Source organism: Myotis nattereri, assembly GCF_964212035.1.
Source record: "Myotis nattereri genome assembly, chromosome: 15".
NCBI classification, from domain to species: domain Eukaryota; kingdom Metazoa; phylum Chordata; class Mammalia; order Chiroptera; family Vespertilionidae; genus Myotis; species Myotis nattereri.
Window position 1 is genome coordinate 57,816,043 of NC_138090.1, and position 24,071 is coordinate 57,840,113.

Here is a 24,071-nt window from a genome sequence, read left to right on the forward strand (position 1 = left end):
CAATCGGTTGACAGGTGTCCTGGGCATCGAGTCATCCACGACTGAGCAGGTCCCCCTGAAGGAGGCCGTAGTAATTGAACGGTGCCCGCAGCCCCAAAAGGTGCTTCCACACCCTAATCCCCAGAACCTGTGGATGGGACCTTTGGGGAAAGAGCATTTGCAGATGGAGGTGAGGATCTTGAGATGAGCTCATGGGAAATTCCCTGGGTGGGCCCCACGGCTAATGACTGTGTCCTGACAAGAGGAAGGCGTAGGGAGGAGAGGAAGAGGCCCAGATTGGAGGGAAGCAGCCAGGAGCACCTGGACCCGCCAGCAGCCAGGAGCACCTGGACCTGCCAGGAGCCAGGAGCCAGGAGCCAGGACAGGTTTCTGCCTGCGACCCTTTCAAGACGCGGCCCTGCCAACACCCTGACTGCAGACTCTGACCTCCAGCACAGAGACAGAACACATTCCTTATTTATTTATTTTATATATTTCTTTATTGATTTCAGAGAGGAAGCGAGAGGTTGCTATAGTTTTATGTATCTTTCATTTTTTTAATATATTTTATTGATTCTTCACAGAGAGGAAGGGAGAGGGATAGAGTCAGAAACATCGATGAGAGAGAAACGCCGATCAGCTGCCCTCTGCACACTCCCCACTGGGGATGTGCCCGCAACCACGGTACATGCCCTTGACCGGAATCGAACCTGGGACCCTTCAGTCCGCAGGCTGACGCTCCATCCACTGAGCCAAACCGGCCAGGGATATGTTGTTTTATAAATACTCACCAGAGGATATGCTTATCGATTTTATTGTTATTTTTTTAAATATAGTTTTATTGCTCTATCTGGTTTGGCTCAGTGGATAGAGCATCAGTCTGAAAGGTCCTGGGTTTGATTCCAGTCAAGGGCACATGCCTGGGTTGTGGGGTCAAGGGTGTGCAGGAGGCAGCCGATAGATGATTCTCTTTATCATTGATGTTTCTCTCTATCCCTCTCCTTTCCTTTCTCTGAAATCAATAAAAACATGTATTTGTTTGTTAATGTATTCTGTATTGATTTCAGAGAGGAAGGGAGAGGGGAAAGAGATAGAAACATCAATGATGAGAGAGAATCATGCATCGGCTGCCTCCTGCACACCCACTACTGGGGATTGAGCCCACAACCCGGGCATGTGCCCTTGACTGGGATCGAACCCAGGACCCTTCACTCCGCAGGCCGACGCTCTATCCACTGAGCCACACCAGCCAGGGCTGTTTTTTTTTTTTCTTAAATCCTTGTGGTAGCTCTGGAGCTAACATTTTCAGATTCCTTTAGACCTAAAGGCTAAGAATGTAGCCCAGACCTGGCTTCCTCTCTCTAGTCCCCATTTTCTCATCTGTACACTAGACGCAAAAAATATATATATATAATAAAAATAAAATAAAATATAACAGAGACGCGATGCTGCCACCTTTCTAACCCTGGCGTGAGGACTAAATGAATCCATCCGTGTCACGGTCTGGGCACAGGGCTGTCTGGTGTCCAGCCGAAGCTCGAAAACCTGCGGCTGCTTTTAACTAATTTATAAAATGGGCTGTTCACTCTGCAGACATGTAGGGGACGCTGCTGCTGTGTGCCAGGCTCCAGACCCCCCCACCCCCCGCCAGCTCTGGAACTTGGGGCCCCCAGACCCCTGCCCACAGCCTGAACTCCACACACAGAGGCGATAGGCCCCAGAGGCCCGACGCGGCAGGTGCCCAGGCTGGTCGACCCTCCAGGTCTCGGCCCAACCGGGCCAGCCAGAGTCCGGAACCAACACACCAACCCGCCTTGGCTCCGCCTGCACCTGAAGGGCAGGGGTCCAGCTGGTCGCACCCCAGCGGCGCCCCGAGTGGGCGGATCTGGGCTCCAGGTGTAGTTCCGTCTCGAGTCTGAACCAGACTCTCCGCAGGGTCCTTTGCGGTAGAAAATCCGGCAGGAGGTGCCCTAGCCGGTGTGGCTCAGTGGATAGAGCGTCGGCCTGCAGACTCAAGGGTCCCAGGTTCGATTCCGGTCAAGGGCATGTACCTTGGTTGCGGGCACATCCCCAGAAGGGAGTGTGCAGGAGGCAGCTGATCGATGCTTCTCTCTCATCGATGTTTCTAACTCTCTATCCCTCTCCCCTCCTCTCTGTAAAAAATATTAAAAAAGAGAGAGAAAGAAAGAAAGAAAGAAGAGAGAAGAAAGAAAGAAAGAAAGAAAGAGAGAAGAAAGAGAGAAGAAAGAAAGAAAGAAGAAAGAAAGAAAGAAAGAAAGAAAGAAAGAAAGAAAGAAAGAAAGAAAGAAAGAAGGAAGGAAAGAAGAAAGAAAAAGAAAGGAAATCCGTCAGGAGAGGAAAGAAAGATCCTGTGGAAACTTAACTGAGCGTCGGGGTTACCATGGCGACCGCCCGCGGGAGGGAGTGGAGACGTCGGCTTGCGATTCGCCGTTGCCTTGGAGACTCCCCACATCGTCCCGCCTTCTAGGCACTTGGATGCTGGTGATTGGTCGTTCCCAGGGGAGGGCGTGGCTTCAGGTCGGGTACCAGGCTGTCCGCCTACCCCTGTTCAGAGCCGGGGAGAGCCCGAGAGCCCCGCAAATGCTGGCGCCACGTCTTCGGGCCCCCACATCCCGACGGCCAGGGCCCCCCGTCTTCGTGACCTATAATTTTCTAAATTCCCGTCTCTAGTTCCATCAAAATCGGATGCCTCCTTCTCCCCCAATATTCGTCTAAAGTCCTTCCCCAACTCCTGCCTCTGGGTCCCCCCCAATTCCAGGTCCCCGTTTCTGCCTTACTTGGTGCCTTGCCCCCCCAAATCGTAGCCACCAGGAATCCGTGTCCGTGCGACTCCTGAATTCATAGCCTTCCAATGCAAGCAGGGTCCCTCTCGTGACGTCTGTATTACGTCAGTTACCAGGGGACCTTTTCCGATTCTGTTCTCCCTTCCACGCTGCAGGGGGAAACCGAGGTTCCGAGGGGGAGTCCGTGTCTGCCTTTGAAGAGGAAGAGGCAGGGGTGGGGGCCCTCTGGGTCCTGCTGAGTGTGAGGGTCCCTCAGTCAGCACCTCGCGGCGAGCATCCCTATGACCAGGGAGGACCCCCAAGGGCCGGGGAGGGTGCCTCCAGGGCCAGAACCCACCCCAGCCCCTCCCCAGCCCCAGACTCCCCATTGGGAGGCCCAAGCCTGCTGCTCTGGTCATGCCCATGGTTAGGAGGGCAGGGCCATGGGCCACGGGCTGCAGGCAGGGGTGTTGGGGTGCAGCTCCTGTGCCTCCTGCCGGAGGCTGAGATCGAACCCCTTCCCCAGCCCAAGAAACCCAGAGTCTCTGAGACGCTCCTGGACGTGGGGGATGGGCAGGGTGAGCCTCAGGGATCAGTCAACAAGCAATACAGCTGATGAGCACCCGGGGGTGGGCGGGGGAAGGGGGGGCCGCTGGGGACAGATGTTGGCCCTTCTGGCTGAGGGCCTTGGGGTCTGGGTGGGGGGGCCCCCTTGGGTGCTGAGGTGGGCGCCGGGAGGTGGGGGGCCCCAGGCTCCACCAGATGCCCACCCCAGGCCAGAGGCGCCTAACAGATGGGGTGGGGGTCACTGGGTATGGCTGCAAAGAGGTCGGGGACCCTCCACCACGCCGACTCCCTGCACCCGTCCAGCGAACTCAGCTCAGCGTCAACTCCGGCTCCGGACCGACCCCAGGGCGTGGGGGCTGTTCCCTAGGCAACCGTCTGGGCGCCGCCCTAGGCCATAGGACAGCGCCCCTCCCGGGCCTCCGCCCGCGCGTTGTAACGGGGGTAGAGGAGAAGCTATGGGGGTGCCCCGGACGGGTGATGGGTGAGGCCGAACTGAAAGATGTCTCCTCCTGGGACGCAGGCCCGCAGCAGCCCCCAGCTCGCGAGTGTCGGCGGGGCGGGGGGAGGGCGGGGAAGTGTGCCGCACGCGTGGCGCCCGGCGGCCGGGACCAGCGGAGGGCGGTCGTCATCACTGAACCCCACGCCGCCGCCCGAGCCTGTGGCGCGTGCGTGCCGGCGGATAGGACATTACGGAAAACGAGACGGTGCCGAAAACTGGACCCGCTCGAAACCTGCAGCAGGTGGGGCGTGAAACCAGCGGCGGAACACAGCGGCGAACCCTGGCGGGACATCTGCCCTCAGTAGACATGGCGGCGCTGGCCTCAAGGAGGCCTCCGCACGTGCGCAGGATCCCTCAAGGCCGGGCAAGAGTTAGAGGTCCGACTTCCGCCAGGCCGGCTGGTGGGCACGCTTCTGCTTGTGCGCATGCGTCCGGAATTGACGCATGCCGCGTTCGCCAAGAGAGCCTTTATCTGCTTGGTCCGGATTGGTTCAGAAGTACAGCCCGGTGACCCGGAAGTGTTCGTCCCTGTTAAAAGCGTAGGCCCGCGGCCCGCGGCCTCTTCCTGTCTGTGTCAGCGGAGCGCGTGGTCCGCGCCGAGCGACCGAGACGCCCCAAAAGCACCGGCTGCGCGCTAAGGTGAGGCCGCCGCGGGGTCGGGGGTCTGATGGGCGCCCCAGAGTCTCCCGGGGAGCCACGGGCCGGCCGCTAGGCCTGGGGGTGCCCTGGGGCGCCCTCGCCTCTCTTCCCGGAAAACGTGCGGACGGACCCGGGGAGGCGCGGGGAAGTCGTGGGCGCCCGGCCGCCGCCGTCGCTTTGCCGGCTGCCGGGCAGCGGCTGGTGGGCGGACCCCTGCCACCCCGCGCTGACACGGGGGCCCCCGTTATCCCGAGGTGCGCGGTGCACCCTCCGCTCTGCACACGGATTAGTCCTCGTGCCCGTTCGCGCCCGACACGGACCGTCGGCTCGGCCTGGTTCTGCGGGGGGATCCTCGATGGCAGATCATGTGTCGGTGCTGCCGATGGGGGAGCGGGGTCCAGGCTGTGGACTCTCCCGGGGACGCGGACCCCCTGAACCCCGGGGTTGGGGTTCGAACAGCCCAGCAGGGTGGACCCGGGGTTCCTGGGGGGCAGGCGCCTCCTCCTGGTTGACGCTGGAGGGGTCCCTCGGGGCTCAGGACGTGGAGCAGCGGCCCGGGCGCCTCGTGGCTTCCGGGGTGCCAGGCGGTGAGCGGGCCCTGCGGTTGTGCCCCCAGGATGAGCGAGTGGGAGACGGCAGCCCCCGCGGTGGCGGAGACGCCCGACATCAAGCTCTTCGGCAAGTGGAGCACCGACGACGTGCAGATCAATGACATTTCCCTGCAGGTGAGCGGGGCTCGGGGTCGGGGGCCTCCCGGGGGGTCACTCGGAACGTGGAGCTGCCCTGCTGGCCGTGAGCTGAAGTGACAGGTGGACGGGAGACGCCTGGACCACACCCCCGTGTCCTGAAAGAGGCTGCTACAGTTTCCTGTTTGTTTGTTTTTAATACTCACCGGAGGATATGCTTGTCGATTTTATTGTTATTTTTTAAAAATATGTTTTTATTGCCCTGACCCCTTTGGCCCAGTGGGACTGAAAGGTCCTGGGTTCAATTCCAGGTCAGGGCACAGGCCTGGGTTGCAGGCGTGGTCCCCAGTAGGGGGCGTGCAGGAGGCAGCCGATCAATGATTCTCATTGATGTTTCATTCTCTCTTCCTCTCTGAAATCAATAAAAATATATTTTATTTTTATATATACATATCTCCATCCCTAACCGGTGTGGCTCAGTGGATAGAGCGTCGGCCTTCGGACTCAAGGGTCCCAGGTTCGATTCTGGTCAAGGGCATGTACCTGGTTTACGGGCACATCCCCAGTAGGGGGCGTGCAGGAGGCAGCTGATCGATGTTTCTCTCTCATGGATGTTTCTAACTCTCTATCCCTCTCCTGTCTTCTCTGTAAAAATCAATGAAATATATAAAAAAAATTAAAATTAAAAAAATATATTTTTTTATTGATATCAGAGGGGAAGAGAGAGAATCATCCTCAATCAGCTGCCTTCTGCGCGCCCCCACACCGGGGATGGAGCCTGCAACCGGGGCCTGTGCCCTGACCTGGAGTGGAACCCTGACCTTCTGTGCCCCGCCGGCCGGGCTGCTCACTGATTTTGGAGGGAGAAGGGAACACCCACGGGTCGCCTGCTGCACATGCCGCCACCAGGGCCTGAGCCACAGCCTTTTGGTGCCAGCAGACAGTCCAGCCGGCTGAGCCTGGGGCCAGGGCGCTGCAGTTTTTGTAGTAAAATACACATAACCCAGAAGTCACCATGGCAACCATTTTATTTTATTTTATTTTATTTTATTTTTGCAGTTGAATAGATTGATTACCATTATACCTGGAAGTACATACATAATTCACCATTGTATGTGTTAGAGACCCAAATTTTGTCCTTTGGAATTCGTACATCTGCATGTTAGCATCCCTTTAGAGCAATAAAAAAGTATAAAAATTGCTGTGGTCCAGCCCCAGCAGGTCCAGGGGTCCCCAAAGGTGTGGACGGAGTCGGCGAAGAAGTAATGACACAAAGACAGCGTTCAGTTGATCAGCAAGGTTGGGTTCTCTTGCCTGGTTCTATTGCCAGGTTCTGTAGCCAGGTTCTGTCCAAGATCTTTTGCCATGTTCTCTCCAGTGAAGTTCTTCTGTCTCTAGGTTCTGTGTCTAGGTTCTGTGTCCATGGCAACCATTTTAAAGTGCAAGGGTCCAACATCATTGTTTTGCATGTGGAGATCCATTTGTCCCAGCACCTCCTCATTTTGTTTGTCAGTTCTGCACATTTATTTAACAAACTTAGGCCATAGGATGTTTGTAGTTTAACCTCTTTTATGCACTATATGCATGTTTCCAAGCAACGTTTGTTAAAGGGTATTTCCCCTGTTGAATGGATGTGGCGCCCTTTTTGAATTCCTGCACTCTTCTTATTTTTTTTTAAAAAAATCCTCACCCAGGATATTTCCTCCGTTGATTTCTAGAGAGAGCGGAAGGGAGAGAGAGAGAGAGAAATATCTAAATGAGAGAGACATCGATTGGCTGCCTCCCATACGTGCCCCAACGGGGCCGGGGAACCTGGTACCGTTAACCTGGAATCGGACCCGAGACCCTGAGCCGACGGGCCAGAGCGATTCCCGTTCCTTTGATTCTATCCTCACGTTCCTGTCCTCACGCCTGACAGCCTGTTTGCTGACGCTGCACTGGGTTTTGAGATTGGAAATGGGAGGCCTCCCCGGTGCCTCACGCCCATACATTGTCTGCGTGGCCCCGGCACCGCTTCTGTGGGCCCTTCACAGAACGAAACAAAAACTGCTTTGTGACTGCGTTTGTACGGAGATGAATGAAGTCCAGGTGGGATTATATTTATTGTGTCCCCTTCTTGTTTAGAAGAAGCATTTTTGTTGCCTCTGCGTGTATTTGGGGCCCAGGTCCTCTGCCTGTCGGAGGACTCAGCCCCGTTTTTTCGCTCTGAATGTCTTAGGGATCGTTTTCCTTCATGGGCGACGTTGCAGGTCTGCAAACTCAAAGGACAACATAGCAAGTGCTTCAGCCTCTGGGTCGCCTGTGGTCTCTGTCGTGTGTGTGTGTGTGTGTGTGTGTGTGTGTGTGTGTGTGTGTGTGTACAGCCCGTGAAAAACGTTACACCTGTCTTCACTCTTCCCTGGTGCCCTCACGGGAAGCAGGTGTCATCATGGCCCTGGGTTCCCTCTGCCCTGGGCTGGGGCCCGTGAACCAGACCCTCATGGGACGGCTGTGTCCGCAGGGTCACCTGCCTCGTGCAATAGACACCAGCCTCCTCATCCCGTCCTTTCCCTGTTACTGCTTGTATTTTCATTTTATTATGTTTTGAAACTTACTGACTTGAGAAACATCATTTGTGCCAATTTTTTTAAAACATTTTTATTGATTTCAGAGAGGAAGGGGGAGAGAGAGAGAGAAACATCGATGATGAGAGAGAGGATCATTGATCCGATGCCTCCTGGTTCATTGATTGATGCTCAGCCACTGAGCCATTCTGGCCGGCTGTTCCAGCTGTTCGTTCATTTGTTGGTTCCTGTTTGAGGCCTGAACAGAGATCGGACCCTCAGCCTTGGGTATCGGGATGACGCTCCAACCGCTGAGATGCCAGCGCTGCTTGTGTCGTTAGAAAAGCATTGTTGGGCCGTGTCCTCATGTGTGAGTCAGAGGCCTGGGCGTGTTTCATAGGACACAACAGTTCCTGGTCCCAACCTCTCCCCAACATTTTCGTGTTTTCTAGACATTTTCTCGGGAAATGTATGTATAGGAAGGACTTCTGTGTGATTTTTTTTTTAATATATTTTATTGATTTTTTACAGAGAGGAAGGGAGAGAGATAGTTAGAAACATTGATGAGAGAGAAGAATCGATCAGCTGCCTCCTGCACATCTTCCACTGGGGATGTGCCCACAACCAAGGTACACGCCCTCGACCGGAATCGAACCTGGGACCCTTCAGTCCGGAGGCCGACGCTCTATCCACTGAGCCAAACCGGTTTTGGCCTGTGTGATTCTTAAAACCACGGTTTGGGCCCTGCCCAGGTAGCTCAGTTGGTTAGAGCATCGTGTGCCAAGGCTGCGGGTTTGATCCCCAGCCAGGGCACAGACAAGGATCAACCGATGAATGCATAGATAAGTGGAACCACAGATCAGTGTTTCTCTCCCTTCCTTCTCTCTAAAATCAATCCATTAAAAAACAAGAAAAAAAACACATTTTGAGCCTTGGCTGGTGTGGCCCATGCACAGGCCCGAGTTTGGGGCTCAGTCCCGGGTGGGAGCCCGAGGGGGCAGCCCATCAGTGTTTCTATCGGTCACATCGATGTTTCTTAGTCTCCCTTCCCCTTCCTCTCGCTAAAACTAATAAAAACGTGTTTTAAAAAACCAGCACCGTCTCAGAAGTTAGGCGGTTCCTTCAGCACAGCCCGAGCCCCACAGCGTCCAACTCAGAACGTCCCTGTGCAGTTTGAGGTGCACGTTGGAAACAGTGGGAAACAGCGGGGAGTGTGGGGCGTTCTCTCTCGTCCTCCACCCGCCCCGTCCCGCTGCACAGCCGGACCCGCCGGCCAGGGGCCCCTGGTCCCTCTGCCCTGACGGGTCCCTGCCTCTGCCCCAGGACTACATCGCGGTGAAGGAGAAGTATGCCAAGTACCTGCCCCACAGCGCCGGGCGCTACGCGGCCAAGCGCTTCCGCAAGGCGCAGTGCCCCATCGTGGAGCGCCTCACCAACTCCATGATGATGCACGGCCGCAACAACGGCAAGAAGCTCATGACCGTGCGCATCGTCAAGCACGCCTTCGAGATCATCCACCTGCTCACGGGCGAGGTAGGCGGGCCGGGCAGTGCCACCGCCCACAGTGCGCGGGGTTGGGGGGGGGGGGCCTTCAGGGTTTGGGGTGACCATGGACGGTCCGGCCTGCCTCGGCTCATTGGCTCCCTCTCTCCCAGAACCCCCTGCAGGTCCTGGTGAACGCCATCATCAACAGCGGCCCCCGGGAGGACTCGACCCGCATTGGGCGCGCTGGGACCGTGCGGCGGCAGGCTGTGGACGTGTCCCCCCTGCGCCGGGTGAACCAGGTGGGCCTGGGCTGCGGCCTCAGAGGAGTCCTGCCCGGGGCAGGGGCCGGCCAGTGGGAAGGTTCGCCCAGCCGCATGCTTTGCTTGGAGTGTCACTTCCTCCAGGGAGCCTTCCTGGATTCCTGGCCGTGCAGGGCAGATCCCAGCTCTGGACCTTTGGGGCGGCATTGGGCTGAGTCTGGTGTATATTCTGTCACTGTGTGTTTCTTGGACCATTGGAGGATCAGTTGATGACGTTTTCAGAGAACATGGACGTTCTGTTCCCACTTCCTCCTGGTCTGGGCTCCCTCTGTCCTCTGTATGCAGCCGTCCCCAGCGCTCTAGCTGCTCGTTTTCAACCCAGGGTCCAGGCCGGGAGCACCCCTGTCATGGCAGGTCTCCAGGAATCGGGGACCCTTTGTGTCTACACTTTAGTGGCCCCAGTCTGACCCCAGACCTGGCGGCTTGCCCCCTGAGCGGCAGTGTGGTCGGCAGCATTCCTTGGGGGCCATGGACCGGCCCTGCCTGGTGTGGGGTGTCCTCTGCCCCAGGCTTACCCGACCCCTGTGCTCCCCAGGCCATCTGGCTGCTGTGCACGGGCGCCCGCGAGGCTGCCTTCCGGAACATCAAGACCATTGCCGAGTGCCTGGCAGATGAGCTCATCAACGCTGCCAAGGTGGGTGAGGACGCGGTGGGGGGGTCCTGTGGGTGAGGACGCGGTGGGGGGGTCCTGTGGGTGAGGACGCGGTGGGGGGGGGGTCCTGTGGGTGAGGACGTGGGGGGGGGGGCCTGCCGGCCCGGAGCTCACCCCGTGCCCCCCGCAGGGCTCCTCCAACTCCTACGCCATCAAGAAGAAGGACGAGCTGGAGCGCGTGGCCAAGTCCAACCGCTGATCCCGCTGCGGCTCTAATAAACCGTCTGCCCTCGGGCAGCACTGCCTGCCTGCGCGCTGTCTGTCCTTGGGGGTCGCGGGAGCGGGGGTCCCCAAGTCCTGAGAGCTGACCGCGTTCTTGGCACGTCTTGGGCCGGGATTCCCCAGGAAGCACTGACTCAGAACCATGGCAGCCGGGGTGCCCGCCACCGGGAGTGTCCCGCCGGTTGGAAGTGGGGCGGGGTTGTCCTCACGGAGGTGCCCCTGGTCCAGGAGGGCTGGCGGGGGCGGCGGCGGCCACGTCCAGCTCCTCTGCCGGCTGTGCAGTCCCCGAGGGTCGGCCGCCTCCCGCCCGCAGACCCCAGTCCCTCCGGCTGGTCCCCATCCTGCCCTCCGGCTGCAGCCAGGCCCGGCGGCCTGCAGGGGGCACTGCCTCCCGCTTCCCCGCACCGATGCTCCGGGTGGGGAGTCCACCAAGAGGTGCTGAGGGCATCGCTCACCTGAGGGCCCTGGGCCATCACCTGCCGCCGCCCCCAGACATCCGGCCGGTGGGCGTGGCGGGCGGTCCGACGAGTCAGGCCGGAACCCGAGGGCGTGGCTCCGCCTCGGGCCCCTCCCACGGGGCGGGGCGCTCGGTGTCCCTTGGCCACTGGGCCAGGGACGGGTCAAAGCTGACCTGCCGGCCGAGGGAGGAGGCTCCGCAGGTAGGAAGCCGCCGGCGCCCCGGGGTCTCGGTGGGGGCCCTTCCCCTGCTGTGGGCGTCATCCCTGGGGTCCCCCCTGGGTCCCTGTGCGCCCGGGGCCTGTGGGTCCGGCTCTGGGAACCCCCTCCCCACGCCTGTCAGCCGCTCAGCCCCCGTCTCCGGGGCATAACCCGCCCTGACCCCTGAGTTTGCCCCCACCCCCCACCCTTTGCAGAGCCCCTCAATCTTCCCATCTGAGGGGGGCCCCGCGGCACCCAGAGCCGCCATCCTCCCGCCGCCTTCCCCGCAGGCCCGGTCCGGATGCCCTGCCCCAGGCCGCCCTGGCTGCGCCGCCCGCGGGTCTCGCCGGGCTCCGGCCCCAGCTCCCCGGGCGCGCTCTCCGCGCCCCGGTCCCCGGACCAGGGCGAGACCGAGGACGAGGAGGAGGACGGGGATGGCGGCGCGAGCCCGGGCGCGTCCCCCATCCTGCCGCCCGCGTCCCCCGTCGAGTGCCTCATCTGCGTGTCGCCCTTCGACGGCGCCTTCAAGCTGCCCAAGCGCCTGGACTGCGGCCACGTCTTCTGCCTCGAGTGCCTGGCGCGCCTGTCGCTGGCCACGGCGGGCGGCGGCGAGGCGGTGGCCTGCCCGGTGTGCCGCGCGCCCACGCGCCTGGCCCCGCGCGGGGGGCTGCCCGCGCTGCCCACGCAGGTCGGCCTGCTGCCCCGCGAGGCCCGCGCCCCGCCCGCGCGCCAGGGCTCCGTGCGCTTCGACCGGCGCCGCGGGCTCCTCTACCTGCGCCCGCCGCCCGCGCCCGGGCCCCGCAAGACCCGCGCCGCGCGCCCGCCGCCCCCGCCCCCGCCGCCGCCGCCGCCGCCGCTGCGCCTCGGCCGCCCGCTGTCGCGCCGCCTGACCCTGGACAGCCCCACCTGGGCCTTCAACGCCGCCGTGGCGCTCGCCGCGCTCGTGGCCGCCGGCCTGGTGGTCTCCGGCGTCTACATCTTCTTCCTCATCCCGCGCGCCGCCCCCGCGCGGCCGCAGTTCGTGGCGTTCGCCCCCGCGCCCGGCTTCTCCTGGCTCCCGGCGCGGCCCGAGCCCGGGGCGCCCTGGACCCCCGCCTGGACGCCGGGCCCCACCGGCCGTGACCTGGACGCCACGCCGCCCGGGGCCGCGGAGGACACGCCGGAGCCCCCCGGGGACCCCGAGGACGCGGCGGAGGCGGAGGGGGTGCGGGACAGGCCTGCGGACCGCGCGTGGGAAGGCGAGGGCGGCCCCGGCTGGGTTCGGGGCAGGAGGCGGGTGTGGGGGGCGCGGTAGACGCGCCTCCGGCAGATCCGGGCTCCCTCCGCCCGGGCACCTCGCGTCCTCCCGGGGGCCCTGCCAGCCCCTCGCCCCCGCCCCTCCCCGGCGCCGCAGGGACCATTTCTCCAGAGCGAGGCCTGGCGGGGTCACCGCCACCGGACACGGCGCCCCAGGAAGTAACCCCGACCCCCGCGGGCATCCAGCGGGGGGCGCCCGGACCCCATCTTTACAAAGACCCAGCGGGCCCTGGCGGCTCGGCTCAGAGGACAGAGCCTGGGCGCGCGGACTGCAGGGACCCGCGTTTGACTCTGGTCAGCGGTCCAGGGCGCGCACCTGGTGTGCAGGCTCCTGTCGGGGTGCCCTCCGGGGCGTGTGCAGGCGGCAACCAATCCATGTTTCTCTCTCTTTCCCTCTCCCTGCCGCTCTCTCTAAAAACCAATGGAAACGTATCCTCGGGAAAGATTAAAATAAAAGACTGCTGGGAGGCGCCCTAAGTGGGCTACCTGGTCCGTATCCCTGTGGGAGGCCCCTTGCAGGGAGCCTGCCAGTGGCACCCCAACCCTGATCCTCACACGGGCCCCATGGAGTGCACCCTGCCATCCTCAGAGCCCTGGGGAGCAGGAGGCTGGGGGGGAGGGGGCGGGGGCAGGTGCTATCTGCTGGAAACGCCCCACCTGGGCGCACAGGGCTGACCCGCCAGGTGTCAGGTGGGGGTTTGTCTTCTCTGCCGCCTGCAGCTGGGCGAGTGGCTCCAGCTGTGTCAGGGCCGGTCCTGGGCTGCCCTGTGCCCCTGGCTGGGTCCAGGCCTGGGAGGACAGACGGGGCCTGAGCCTCCAAGACTGGCTCACAGCGCTGCCGGGTCGGGTAGCTCGGTTAGAAGTCCTCTCAATACGCCAGGGCTGGGGGTTCAATCCCGGGTCAGGGCACATCCAGGATTCAACCAGTGGCTGCATCCAGCTGGGTGCTGAGTACCGAGTTGCCAAGAGCGAGGCCTCAACGTCCCCCATGGGTCCTGGCTTCTTTATATATATTTTTTATTGACTTCAGAGAGAGAGAGAGAAACATCAACAATGAGAACCACTGATCGCCTGCCTCCTGCAGGCCCAGCACTGGGGATTGAGCCTGCAACCAGGGCACGTGCCCTGACCGGGATTTGAACCTCCTGGTTCACAGGTCAGTGCTCAGCCACTGAGCTGGGGCAGCCGGGTTCCAGAGTCTGGGGCCGCCGTGTCACCAGGCTCAAGGAGGCCAGAGTTGCCCTCTGGGTCAGTGCCGCCTGATTTGGGGGCATTGTTCCGGGGCCTCCCTGGCCACCAGAGCCCCCATCACCCCATCTCCATTCATTCGTTCCTTGGGGCCAGCTGTGCCCTTCCTGGCATCCCTGTTGGGCCCCCAGGTGCAGCTTCGGCCCTCCCTGTGGACAGCCGCCTCCAGGGCGGGCAGCCCTAGGGTTCCCGGCCTCCTCCTCTCAGAAGCCTTCCTGGCTTAGTCACAGCAGAGTAGATGGCAGCCACCTCTGCACCAGCTAAACTCCAGTCCCCTGCCCCACCCCAGACCCAGGGCTGGGGTGCTGCGTGTTGTGGGTGGGCACCTGGCTTTTCCTTTTTTAAAATATATTTTTATTGATTTCAGAGAGGAAGGGAGAGGGAGAGAGAGATAGAGACATCAATGATGAGAGAGAATCATGGATCGGCTGCCTCCTGCACAGCCCACACTGGGGATCGAGCCCACAACCCAGGCATGTGCCCTGACGGGCTGGAACCGTGCCCCTTTGGTTTGTTGACACTGGGTCCTCGGCAGCTGGCACACAGGTAGGGAGGGAGGGACAGCCTCGCAGGGGACCAGGGAGCCGCCCAGGATGCCTGTGGACACCTGGGCCCAGCCCGCTGGCTGCCCGCCACCCTGACCTGGCAGCTGGCGGAGCTCCTGTGGATGGGAGCTGCTGCTTCCCGGGGGAAAGCCTGGAGCCGGGAGCAGCAGGGCACCCAGGGAGTGTCTTCCCGGACCAGTTCCAGTCCCATACCTGCGTGCCCCTGTCACTGGAGCCCAGCCCCGCAGGGAGGGGCCGGTCAGGCAGGAGCAAGGCTGGCGATGTGCCGTTTTCTCTGGCGGCTGCCACATCCTTCCGCCAACTCGGTCCCTGAGAACAACAGGCAGGGCCTCGCAGTTCTGCAGGCAGACGTCGTAGGATAGGTCTCCCGACTGAAGTCCAGGTGTTCACAGGCCGGTTCCTCCCAGGGGCTCCGGGGGCGAATGCCTGTCCTCCCGGCTGCAGGGTAGTATCTCTGTATCTCTCGCTGACCCTGGTCGGTGTGGCTCAGTGGATAGAGCGTCTCCCCATGGACTGAAGGGTCCTGGGTTCGATTCTGGTCAAGGGCATGTACCTTGGTTGCAGGTCCCTGGCCCTGGTCAGGGGGCGTGCAGGAGGCAACCAATCGATGCGTCTCTCTCTCACATCGATGTTTCTCTGTCTCTCCTTTCCCCTTCCACTCTTCCTAAAAATCAGTGGAATATCCTCATGTGAGGATTAACAGAAAAAACTAAATAAAAACCTTGCGACGAAGTGAGCCCACCCCGACTAGCCAGCACACTCTCCCCTTAACCACATCTACAGGCCCATCTTGCCATGAAGGTATCAGATCCCAGGAATCGGGGTCCGAACATCTGTGGGGGCCATTATCTAGTTTATATCGAGTCCCAGACAGCGCCCTCTTCATCCTTTCCCTCCTGCGCCCCAGGAGGGGACAGACCTGCCAGGGATGGGTCCAGCCGGGGGACCAGAAAGGGACCCTTGACTGGCGGTTCACAGAAGAGCAAAAGATGATGCTCTCTGCCTGAGTGTGTTCAAGGAAGGCTGCCTGGAGGAAGAGACCTCAGCGCTGTACCTTCAAGGACACTCAGGGAGATGACAGGTGGCACTGAGTTCAGGGTAACTGGACCAGTGAGGTGGTGGCTGAGGGTCCAGGGAGGGCTGGCCCCTCCCTCTGCTAACCAGCTTCCTCCTGGGGGCTACAAGGGAGCTGGGCTTCTCCACCCTCCCAGCTGGGAGCCTGTGGCCTCAGTCTCTCCTCCTGTAAAATGGGGCTGATGACAGAGCCGGGGACTGCTGGGCATCCCCGCTGCTGATTGCTACCTCGATGCCCGCCCGCCCGCCCACTGCCCCGGAAACAAAGGAGCTGCTGAAACCAGCCTGGGGCCCGGATCATGGGGGCCTCCCCCCGACCCCTGATGCTCGCTTCACAGCCTTTGTGGCCGCCTGGAGCTGTGCCCACCCAGCTCTCCCTCTGCCTACTCCTCCTTGCTGGGCACCGCCCCCCACACCTGTCCCAGGCTTGCTCCTCCCCCCAGGTCCTCTGAACCCCCAAAGCGCAGGTCCTGGTAGGTTGCCTGAGAGGCCTGGACTCGGGGCTTCGGTTCTCTCTTTCTGTAAAATGGGCCGCAGTAAACACTCCACTTGCACGGGGAACTTTTTTTTTTTTTTTTGCTTTATTTTAACACAAAACAAATAGGAAAAAAATATTCAAATGCAAGTGAGAGAGTTCACTGGATCTTTTAAAAGAGAACGCTGCACTCAGGTGTCGATTCAAACCAGAACCGTCGTAGAGATGCCTGCTGTCTGTGGTGACAAAGTTACGACGTGTGTCTGCCTGCGACGTCTTTCTGTGGCGCCATAAGGTGGGCTCAGGCCAGAGCGAAGCAGCACAGGGCGGATCGGCGGGTGGGTGAGCCCTCCGATGGGCTCTTGTTTTTTCCCGGAGAATTAACGGGAGCAGCAGGTCACCTCACAAAGAACTTTTCCGAGAACAGTTGCAAAAGCTGAAAACGGGTGTGAGGTTGTTACTAAAGCTGTGCAGGGAGGTTAGTGGGGAGGAAACATCTGTGCTCCCCAAGCCAGGTCCGCACAGCAGCAGGCCCGGGAGCGGTGCTCGCAGCGAGGAGAGAGGAGGAGGCTCAGTAGAGGCTGGTCTTCTTCATGATGCGCAGGAACTCCTGCTCGCTGACCTCCCCGTCGCCGTCGCGGTCGGCCTCGTCGATCATCTCCTGCAGCTCCTCGTCCGTGAGGTTCTCGCCCAGCTCCTTGGCCACGCGCTTCAGGTTGCTGAAGGAGATGGTGCCGGTCTCGTCGTCGTCGAAGAGCTTGAACGCCTTCAGGATCTCCTCCTTGGTGTCCTTCTCGCACATTTTTTGCGTCATCACCGTCAGGAAGTCATTGAAGTTCATCTTCCCGGTCCCCTCCTTGTCGATGTCTCCGATCATCTTCTTAATCTCTTCTTTCTTGGGCTCAAAGCCCAGGGCTCTCATCGCCACCTTCAGCTCCTTGACGTCGATGGTCCCAGTGGCATCCGTGTCGAAGAGGTCGAACGCCTGCCGGATCTCCTGGATCTGCTCCTTGGTCAGCTCGGGCTTGGGGCTCGCCCTCTTGCGCTGGGAGGACGCCGCTGCCATGTCTGCCTTCTGAAAGCCGGAGGCCGTTGGGGACCCGCGTCTGCTCTGCCCTGGAACAGGTGGCCGAGGGGGCCAGGGAGGCGGGAGGGGCGGGTTAAGGGGAGCCAGCCCGAGGCCCAGGCCCAGCAAGGAGGCTGCGTCTCTGCGGGAAGGACTGACGGTCGGCCCAGACCTGGGAAGGGCTCAGCCTCTGGGAAAGGGCGTGGCAGAGGAAGGGGGACGCTGTGACCCACTGGTGTTTACTGGGCACCTGCTGTGTATCCAGGGTGCACGGGGGCAGAGGGGGCCCCCAGGCCCGAGGAGGGGACCTCACCAGCCGGGTGGTGCCCAGCGGACTCAGCAGAGAGCCATCCTCTTGGCCCCATGGCTTCCCCAGCAGGCTCCTGGGACCCCCCACCCCCCAGCTCAGCAGACCCCTCCTGGGACCCCCCCAGCCCCCCCCTTCTCCTCAGAGGGAGCGGCAGTGTCCAGGATGACGGATGGGGAAACTGAGGCTGGCGGGCTGGGCGGGGCTTGGACTGGGGAGCACCCTGCAAAGCACCTCCGCTCACCCTGGCCGAGTATTGCCGCTGGCGGGAGCGTCTTCCCAGTACGCCGAGGTTGTGGGTTCGATCCCTGCTCAGAGCACAGAAAAGAGCCAACCAATGAATGCGTATGAAGATGGAACAAATCCGTGTGTGTGTGTGTGTGTGTGTGTGTTTATGTCTAAGAATCAATAAATAAAAAATTAAGACCAGCCCTAGCCGGTGTGGCTCAATGGATTGAGCGTCGGCCTGCGGACTGGAGGGTCCCGGGTCCGATTCCGGTCAAGGGCACAGGCCCGGGTTGCGGGCTCGATGCCCCCCAGTAGGGGCTGTGCAGGAGGCAGCCGATCCATGATTCTCTCTCATCATTGATGTTTCTATCTCTCTATCTCTCTCTCCCTTCCTCTCTGAAACCAATAAAAAAAATAAAATCAATAAAAATAATATATTTTTTTAAATATATTTTGATTTTTTACAGAGAGGAAGGGAGAGGGATAGAGAGTTAGAAACATCGATCAGCTGCCTCCTGCACAACCCCCACTGGGGATGTGCCCGCAACCCAGGTCCATGCCCTTGACCGGAATCGAACCCGGGACCCTCCAGTCCGCAGGCCTACGCTCCATCCGCTGAGCCAAACCGGTCAGGGCTGAAAATAATATTGAAAATAAATAATTAGGATCAGGGGAGTCGCTCAAGCAGTTGAACTTCGACCTCTGAACCCGGAGGTCACAGTTGGATCCCGCTCGGGGCACGCGCCCGGGTGGCGGTTGGATCCGGTAGGGGGCGCGCGGGAGGCGGCCGCTCCCTGATTCCCTCTCATCAGGGATGTTTCTCTCTCCCTCTCCCTTCCTCTCTGAAATCTATAAAAATAAATACTTTTAAAAAAGGAAAAAGGAAACCCCCCGTCCCCTCAACTCCACACCGGGTGCCTCCCCCCCGCCCCCGCCCCCCTCAGACCCGCCGCCGCCGCCGTTCTCCCCGCCCGAGCCCCCGCCTCGCTAACCCCGCCACCGGCCAGGCCCCGGGCGCGCAGGTCGCCGTGGGGCCGCCCCGCTCGCTCGCCTCCCCCGCTCCCGTGTCCCGGACGCCGGCGACCGCGCAGCAACCTGCTCCGCCGCCCCGAGTGAGTCCGTAGTAACGGAGCGAAGCGTCCAGCGCGGCTCCCTCCGAAACGCCCCTTTCCCGGCCGTTGTCGGTTGCTACGTCACGGACGCCCCGCGAGGCACTGTGGGAAATGTAGTTCCGGTGCGTCCAGCCGCGGCTGGGAGCGCGCTCCCCTGTCGCCGTGGCAACAAGCGAGCGGCCCCGCGTGGGGCGCTGGGAAATGGAGTGCGAGCGTTAAGCGGCCGCAGCACGGCCGGGGCGGGACTTCCGGTGGCTCCGGCGGCGGGTCCGTGCGGTCTCCCGGCGAGTGTGTCGCGGGCCCCGCGGGCGGCGAAGGAGAAGGGCGGCCCCGTCTGCATCAGGCCGCGTCCCCCGCGCCTCCGGAGACGGCTCCTCGCCCGCGGCGCCCCGCACCCCGCGGATGACGCGCTCCGAGCCACACTGCGCCCACAGGTTCCGATGGCCGAGGAGGCGCGGGTGAGCGGAACGGGGTCCGGTTCCGATGAGCCCAGGAGGGAGCCAGGCTGGGAGGGGCGGAGGGCGGCTGCTCTCAGCGCTGTCGCTCTGGCCGTGGAGCGGGGACGGGGTGCGGGGTGCGGGGCTGGGTGCCTAGTGGGCGCAAGGGTCGCCTGGGGGTGGGGGGACCCCAGACCAGGTCCTGGTGCCGGAGAGAGAAGGCTGGGCTCTAAGGGGTGACCCCTGGACCCGGGGGGCCTGGTGGCAGTAGATGGGGTGCGGCTGGTGCTCCTGGCGGGTGCAGGGTGGGGGGGGTGTTGGGGCGCAAAGGGAAGGGCGGGGCAGGGCTCGGACCCCCAAGTCCGGGGCTGGATGTGTCCCGTCGACATCAGGGGTCCCCATCGCCCCACGGACGCCCCACGGGGGGCAGTTTGGTGTTTAAGGGGGGCAACTCGAGAATTGAGTTATTAACAGTGAGTTTTTTGCATTTCTTATGGCTCTGGGGCCTCATGGACAGTATGTAAATGTATAGTGTGACATATTTATGCACTTCAGTTCTCTGTTATGTTTTGAAACTTTGTTTACTATTTTTTCCATACCACTTTGTATTATTACTTTTTTTAATATATTTTATTGATTTTTTATTGATTTTTTTTTCATAGAGAAGAAGGGAGAGGGATAGAGAGTTAGAAACATCCATGAGAGAGAAACATCGATCAGCCGCCTCCTGCACACCCCCCACTGGGGATGTGCCCGCAACCAAGGTACATGCCCTTGACCGGAATCGAATCCGGGACCCTTCAGTCTGCAGGCTGACGCTCTATCCGCTGAGCCACACCGGCCAGGGCAACAGTTCATTTTTTGAATAATAAGAATTATATGCCATGGGGAGGGGGGAGTGGGTATCAGGATTTTAGAGGTGCTTAGGTGGGGCACGGCCAGACAGGTCGGGACCCCCTGGTCTGCATTCGGGCTGGCTCTTCTGGCCGCTGCGGACCCCGAGGCTGAGTGGACGCCACCCCACAGGGCCCGGTCACCTTCGAGGACGTGGCCGTGTACTTCTCCCGGGAGGAGTGGACGCTCCTCACCCGCATGCAGAGGAGCCTGTACCGGGAGGTGATGCTGGAGAACTTCGCGCTCACCGTCTCGCTGGGTAAGGCCCTCAGGCTCCGCCCTCACTGGCCGCCCAGGGCGGTTCCCCACGGGTTCCTGTTCCTCCTAAAGCCCCGGGGTTGGTGCCCGGGCAGGGGCGGGCACTGGGCGTGGGCTGGTCTCCGCTCTCGGCCGCCCTCCGTGACCCTGCGGAAGCCATGGCCTCTTGCGCTGCGTTTTGCCTTCTTCCAACTAAAGGAATTCTCTAGGGCCCTCCCCGGGCCAGGCTTGAGCCACGGATGCGAATCAGTAGGTCAGTTTGGGGAGTATTGCCATCTTTGTGTCTTTCAATCCGTGTACATGACATGTCTTTCCATTTATTTAGCTGTTCTGTAATTTCTTTAAAAATATATTTTATTGCCGAAACCGGTTTGGTTCAGCGGATAGAGCATCGGCCTGCGGACTGAAGGGTCCCAGGTTCGATTCCGGCCAAGGGCATGTACCTGAGTTGTGGGCACATCCCCAGTAGGGGGCGTGCAGGAGGCAGCTGATCGATGTTTCTCTCTCATTGATGTTTCTAACTCTATCTCTCTCCCTTCCTCTCTGTAAAAAATCAATAAAATATATTTAAAAATATATATATATATATTTTATTGATTTTTTTACAGAGAGGAAGGGAGAGGGAGAGGGATAGAGAGTTAGAAACTCAGGTACATGCCCTTGGCCAGAATCGAACCTGGGACCTTTCAGTCCACAGACCGACGCTCTATCCGCTGAGCCAAACCAGCTAGGGCTGTTCTATAATTTTTTAAAAATATATATTTTTATTGTTTTCAGAGAGGAAGGGGGAGAGAGAAAGAGAGAAATGTCAATGATGAGAGAGAATCACCCACTGGCTGCCTCCTGCACGGCCCACGCTGGGGACCGAGCCTGTGATCGGGCCTGTGCCCTGACTGGGAGTCGAACCGTGACCTCCTGGTTCATAGGTCGATGCTCAACCACTGAGCCACATTGGCCCGGCCTCAGTGAATGTTTAAATGTACGGGGGAGGTTTCTTTTCTAAGACTCAGGTTCCTTCTGGTTGCCATGGTGACATGAGCTTCCTGGGGTATGTGGCCGGCTGGGTCAGCCTTCACTTGGGGGGAGGGGGTCCTCTTACACTGTCTCCTAGGATTTGTGCCTTCGGGGTCCCATGTCGTGGCCCAACTGCAGGAGCCCTGGGTACCCAGCATGGTGGGCGAGACTCTGGTCAGCAGAGTGGGAGCCGGGAGGGTCCTGGTCTCGGCCGGTGGGGCCGGAGGTGCCTCGTTCTCGGGTTGGACCTCAGCCTGCTGGCTGCGGGGTCTGGTGCACTGGCATTTCCCACCGTCCTTTCCCATCTCCCCTGGCCAGGCCCCGATGACCCGCCTCTCTGCCTCTGCGCCCTGTCATTGCCCCTTCCCTGTGCTCAGCCGTCTTTTCCTCGGCGTAGACGCAGCCTCTCGCAGAGCTCACTGTCACCGGCAGCTTGGGCCCCGCGGGAAGCCTACTGCAGGGGCGTGATGCGGAGACCCTGCTCCCCGCACTGCTCCTCGCCCCTTTCTCCCCCAGACAGTCCCCAGCCACCTCCTGGCCGTAGCGGCTCCTGTCCGGGCGCGTCGAACGCACATGGGGGTGGAGGTGCCTCCTCCCTCTCTCCCAGCTGTTGGCACCTGACCTTGCTGTTTCAGGGTGTCCCCGGAGACTGGACGACGCGGAGGCCCCTCCGCAGGTGAGGAGCTGCAGAGTCCACCTGTCGGAGAGGCACCCTGGGCGTGGGGAGCCTGAGGAGGACCGCCCCGCCCCGCCCGGCCACCCCCGGCACCAGGGCACCCTCGGTGAGGGGAGGCCGCACGGCAGCACGGGGCACCGGGAGCCCTTGCCACCCGGCTCCTGGCGCCAGCAGCAGGGAGTCAGGTGCAGCGGCTGCGGGACAGCCTTCCCGGAGGCCTCCGCGCTCCTCGGCCACCTGGTAACTCGCTGTGAGGAGAGACCCTGCGGGTGCCCCAAAGGCAGAGAGGCCCCCGGGGAGAACGGGTCCCTGGCTGGTCACAGGAAGAGCCCCACGGGAGGAACGCCCCACGTGTGCCACGAGTGCGGGAAGGCCTTCAGCTACCCGTCGAAACTGAGGAAGCACCAGAAGGTGCACACGGGCGTCAGACCTTTCGGCTGCGGCGAGTGCGGGAGAACCTTCAGCCGCAAAGACGCCCTCGTGCTGCACCGGAGGATCCACACCGGGGAGAGGCCCTACGCCTGCGGCGAGTGCGGCAGAGCCTTCAGCGTTCTGTCCACCCTCATCCGGCACCGGAAGGTGCACGTCGGAGACAGGCCCTACGAGTGCCGGGAATGTGGGAAGTTCTTTAAGTACAGCCAGAGCTTCGTGCTCCACCAGAGAGTTCACACTGGAGAGAAGCCTTACGTGTGCACGCAGTGCGGGAAAGCGTACGTGACGCGCTCTGGCCTGTACCAGCACGGAAAGGCCCACACCGGCGAACGGCCCTACGAGTGCGGCCTGTGCGGGAAGACCTTCACCACCAGGTCCTACCGCAACCGGCACCAGCAGTTCCACACGGAGCAGCGGGCCCACGAGTGTGCGGAGTGCGGCAAAGCCTTCAAACACAGCTCCACGCTCCTGCAGCACAAGAAAGTCCACACGGGAGCAGGGTCGTAGCGGCCGGGATGGGGGAAGGCCTTTCGCCACAGCGGGCACCTTGCTCAACGCGGAAGGTCTCTCTCCAGGGAGGAGGTGGAGGAGAGGAGCCGTTTGAGAGGTGAGCCAGGCACACCCCACACCCCGCCGGGAGGGGTCGGGTGTGCGGGAAGCTTCCGGGAGCTGTGCTGCACGCTGACCTGCCCAGGCCGCTGCCGTCCGGCAGTCCCCATGGTGGCGTCTGCCGCCCAGTGTGCTCAGGGACAGCAGACCTCCATGCTCCCTGCTCCGTGTAGAACAGAGTCCTGAGTGTTGGAGCCCATATTGGGCGTTACGTCCCGACTGGTTCAGGTGTGGGCATCGCCCCGCTGTGGCCAACGGTCGCTAAGCAGTGCCCACGGGCGTGCGGGGAAGGTGAACGGTCTCTCGTACTGTTGACACTGCTCCGGAGGGCACAGCAATGAGGCCTTGTTGTTGGCTTGGCCGGTGCGGCTCGGGGTTGGACATCCCGTGCACCCAGAGGCTGTTGATCCGATTCTCAGTCAGGACACGTGCCCGGTTTGCGGGCTCGATCCCCAGCAAGAGAGGCAGCAGATTGATGGTTCTCTCTCATCGATGGATGTTTCTCTCTCTCCCTTTCCCTTTCTCTCTCTCAAATCAATAAAACCATTTTTTAAAAAAGGCCTTGTCACCTTTAATCCTGGGGATCCTGGTCTCGGTGTGAGGGGATAAAGGACGAGATTGGGCTCATGAACAGAGGGAGCAGCCTCCCTGACCTCCATCTGCCTGGGGGGCCGGCCGGATGGCAGGGCACAGCTCTGATTGGCCAGCGTGGCTCACAGGCCCCTGAGACCTGCAGGGAGACCCCGGAGGCCTGGTGGTGAATGGTGTCGCCTGGCTGTCAGGTTTCCTGGTGGATCAGGAAAGCGGGAGCTGCTACCGGATGGGCCACGTGTTCCCAGGGCCCTGGTTCCGGGGACGCTGCTCGGTCCACAGCCTTGGCCAGAGGAGGCTCTTCCCAGAGTCGCTCCGAAGCCATGTCGTCTGAAATCGGACGCGGCAGTAGGTCTGATAGACGAACCACAAAACCCGCAGGGCCTGTGGGAAGAGACGGGCACAGGGACACTGCACATGGGGCGCGGGGGTCTGAGCGGGCTCTCAAGGGGCTTCCACAGATGTTCCAGCAGCCGTGGTGTCCAGGGCTGCGGGTTGCAGAACCCCCCCGCCCCCCGGGAACGGCGGCCTGTGACCTGTGGCCGGGGTCACGCTCACCACGTGTCTGCAGTCTCCTGGGTTCTCCTCGCCCCGCTGGGCGTGCTCACCCCGTGGCCTCACCCGGGACGCGGCCTGTGTGACCCAGCGGTCCTGGCGTCTGCACACCGCGGCCTTCGCTGCTTTTGCTGCCTGTTTCTGGGCTCCAGGGAGAGAAGTGGTTGAATCAACATGCGGATCCAGATGTCCTGGTTTGTG

At 61.2% G+C, this 24,071-nt stretch overlaps 4 protein-coding genes across 7 annotated transcripts; 3 read left to right on the top strand and 1 right to left on the bottom strand.

The window, feature by feature from the left end:
• Positions 1–3,326: 3,326 nt before the first annotated feature.
• On the top strand, positions 3,327–10,398 carry RPS5 (ribosomal protein S5). The gene is made up of 6 exons (XM_081107280.1): positions 3,327–4,467; positions 5,084–5,192; positions 9,020–9,229; positions 9,352–9,480; positions 10,037–10,135; positions 10,284–10,398. The coding sequence occupies exons 2-6, from the start codon at positions 5,085–5,087 to the stop codon at positions 10,350–10,352; spliced, it is 615 nt and encodes a 204-aa protein (XP_080963406.1). The 5' UTR covers positions 3,327–4,467; position 5,084; the 3' UTR covers positions 10,353–10,398.
• An 885-nt stretch (positions 10,399–11,283) lies between these two features.
• RNF225 (ring finger protein 225) lies at positions 11,284–12,478 on the top strand. Its single transcript, XM_081107277.1, has one exon. It carries the CDS (start codon positions 11,334–11,336, stop codon positions 12,324–12,326), a length of 993 nt encoding a protein of 330 aa, XP_080963403.1. The 5' UTR covers positions 11,284–11,333; the 3' UTR covers positions 12,327–12,478.
• Positions 12,479–15,778: 3,300 nt separating this feature from the next.
• LOC308530563 (centrin-2) lies at positions 15,779–18,487 on the bottom strand. Of its 4 annotated transcripts, none has more exons than XM_081107284.1 (3): positions 18,388–18,487; positions 17,309–17,372; positions 15,779–16,807 (listed from the first exon to the last, which is right to left on the bottom strand). In XM_081107284.1, the coding sequence occupies exon 3, from the start codon at positions 16,755–16,757 to the stop codon at positions 16,263–16,265; it is 495 nt and encodes a 164-aa protein (XP_080963410.1). In that variant the 5' UTR covers positions 16,758–16,807; positions 17,309–17,372; positions 18,388–18,487; the 3' UTR covers positions 15,779–16,262. The 4 variants fall into 4 exon arrangements, with proteins under 4 accessions (XP_080963410.1, XP_080963412.1, XP_080963411.1 ...); XM_081107286.1 differs by having other exon boundaries at positions 15,779–16,797; positions 18,388–18,459; XM_081107285.1 differs by having other exon boundaries at positions 18,285–18,411.
• Positions 18,488–18,672: 185 nt separating this feature from the next.
• ZNF584 (zinc finger protein 584) lies at positions 18,673–23,276 on the top strand. The gene is made up of 3 exons (XM_081107276.1): positions 18,673–18,862; positions 19,868–19,994; positions 21,643–23,276. Exons 1-3 carry the CDS (start codon positions 18,845–18,847, stop codon positions 22,620–22,622), a joined length of 1,125 nt encoding a protein of 374 aa, XP_080963402.1. The 5' UTR covers positions 18,673–18,844; the 3' UTR covers positions 22,623–23,276.
• Positions 23,277–24,071: the final 795 nt, after the last annotated feature.

Bases quoted from the DNA above. Each gene is read 5' to 3' on its own strand.
- RPS5 (XM_081107280.1), top strand. From the start codon at position 5,085: ATGAGCGAGTGGGAGACGGCAGCCCCCGCGGTGGCGGAGACGCCCGAC. The intron at 5,193-9,019 runs GTGAGCGGGGCT...CCTCTGCCCCAG, and splicing joins TCAATGACATTTCCCTGCAG to GACTACATCGCGGTGAAGGA. The intron at 10,136-10,283 runs GTGGGTGAGGAC...TGCCCCCCGCAG, and splicing joins AGCTCATCAACGCTGCCAAG to GGCTCCTCCAACTCCTACGC.
- RNF225 (XM_081107277.1), top strand. From the start codon at position 11,334: ATGCCCTGCCCCAGGCCGCCCTGGCTGCGCCGCCCGCGGGTCTCGCCG.
- LOC308530563 (XM_081107284.1), bottom strand. From the start codon at position 16,757: ATGGCAGCGGCGTCCTCCCAGCGCAAGAGGGCGAGCCCCAAGCCCGAG.
- ZNF584 (XM_081107276.1), top strand. The intron at 19,995-21,642 runs GTAAGGCCCTCA...TTGCTGTTTCAG, and splicing joins CGCGCTCACCGTCTCGCTGG to GGTGTCCCCGGAGACTGGAC.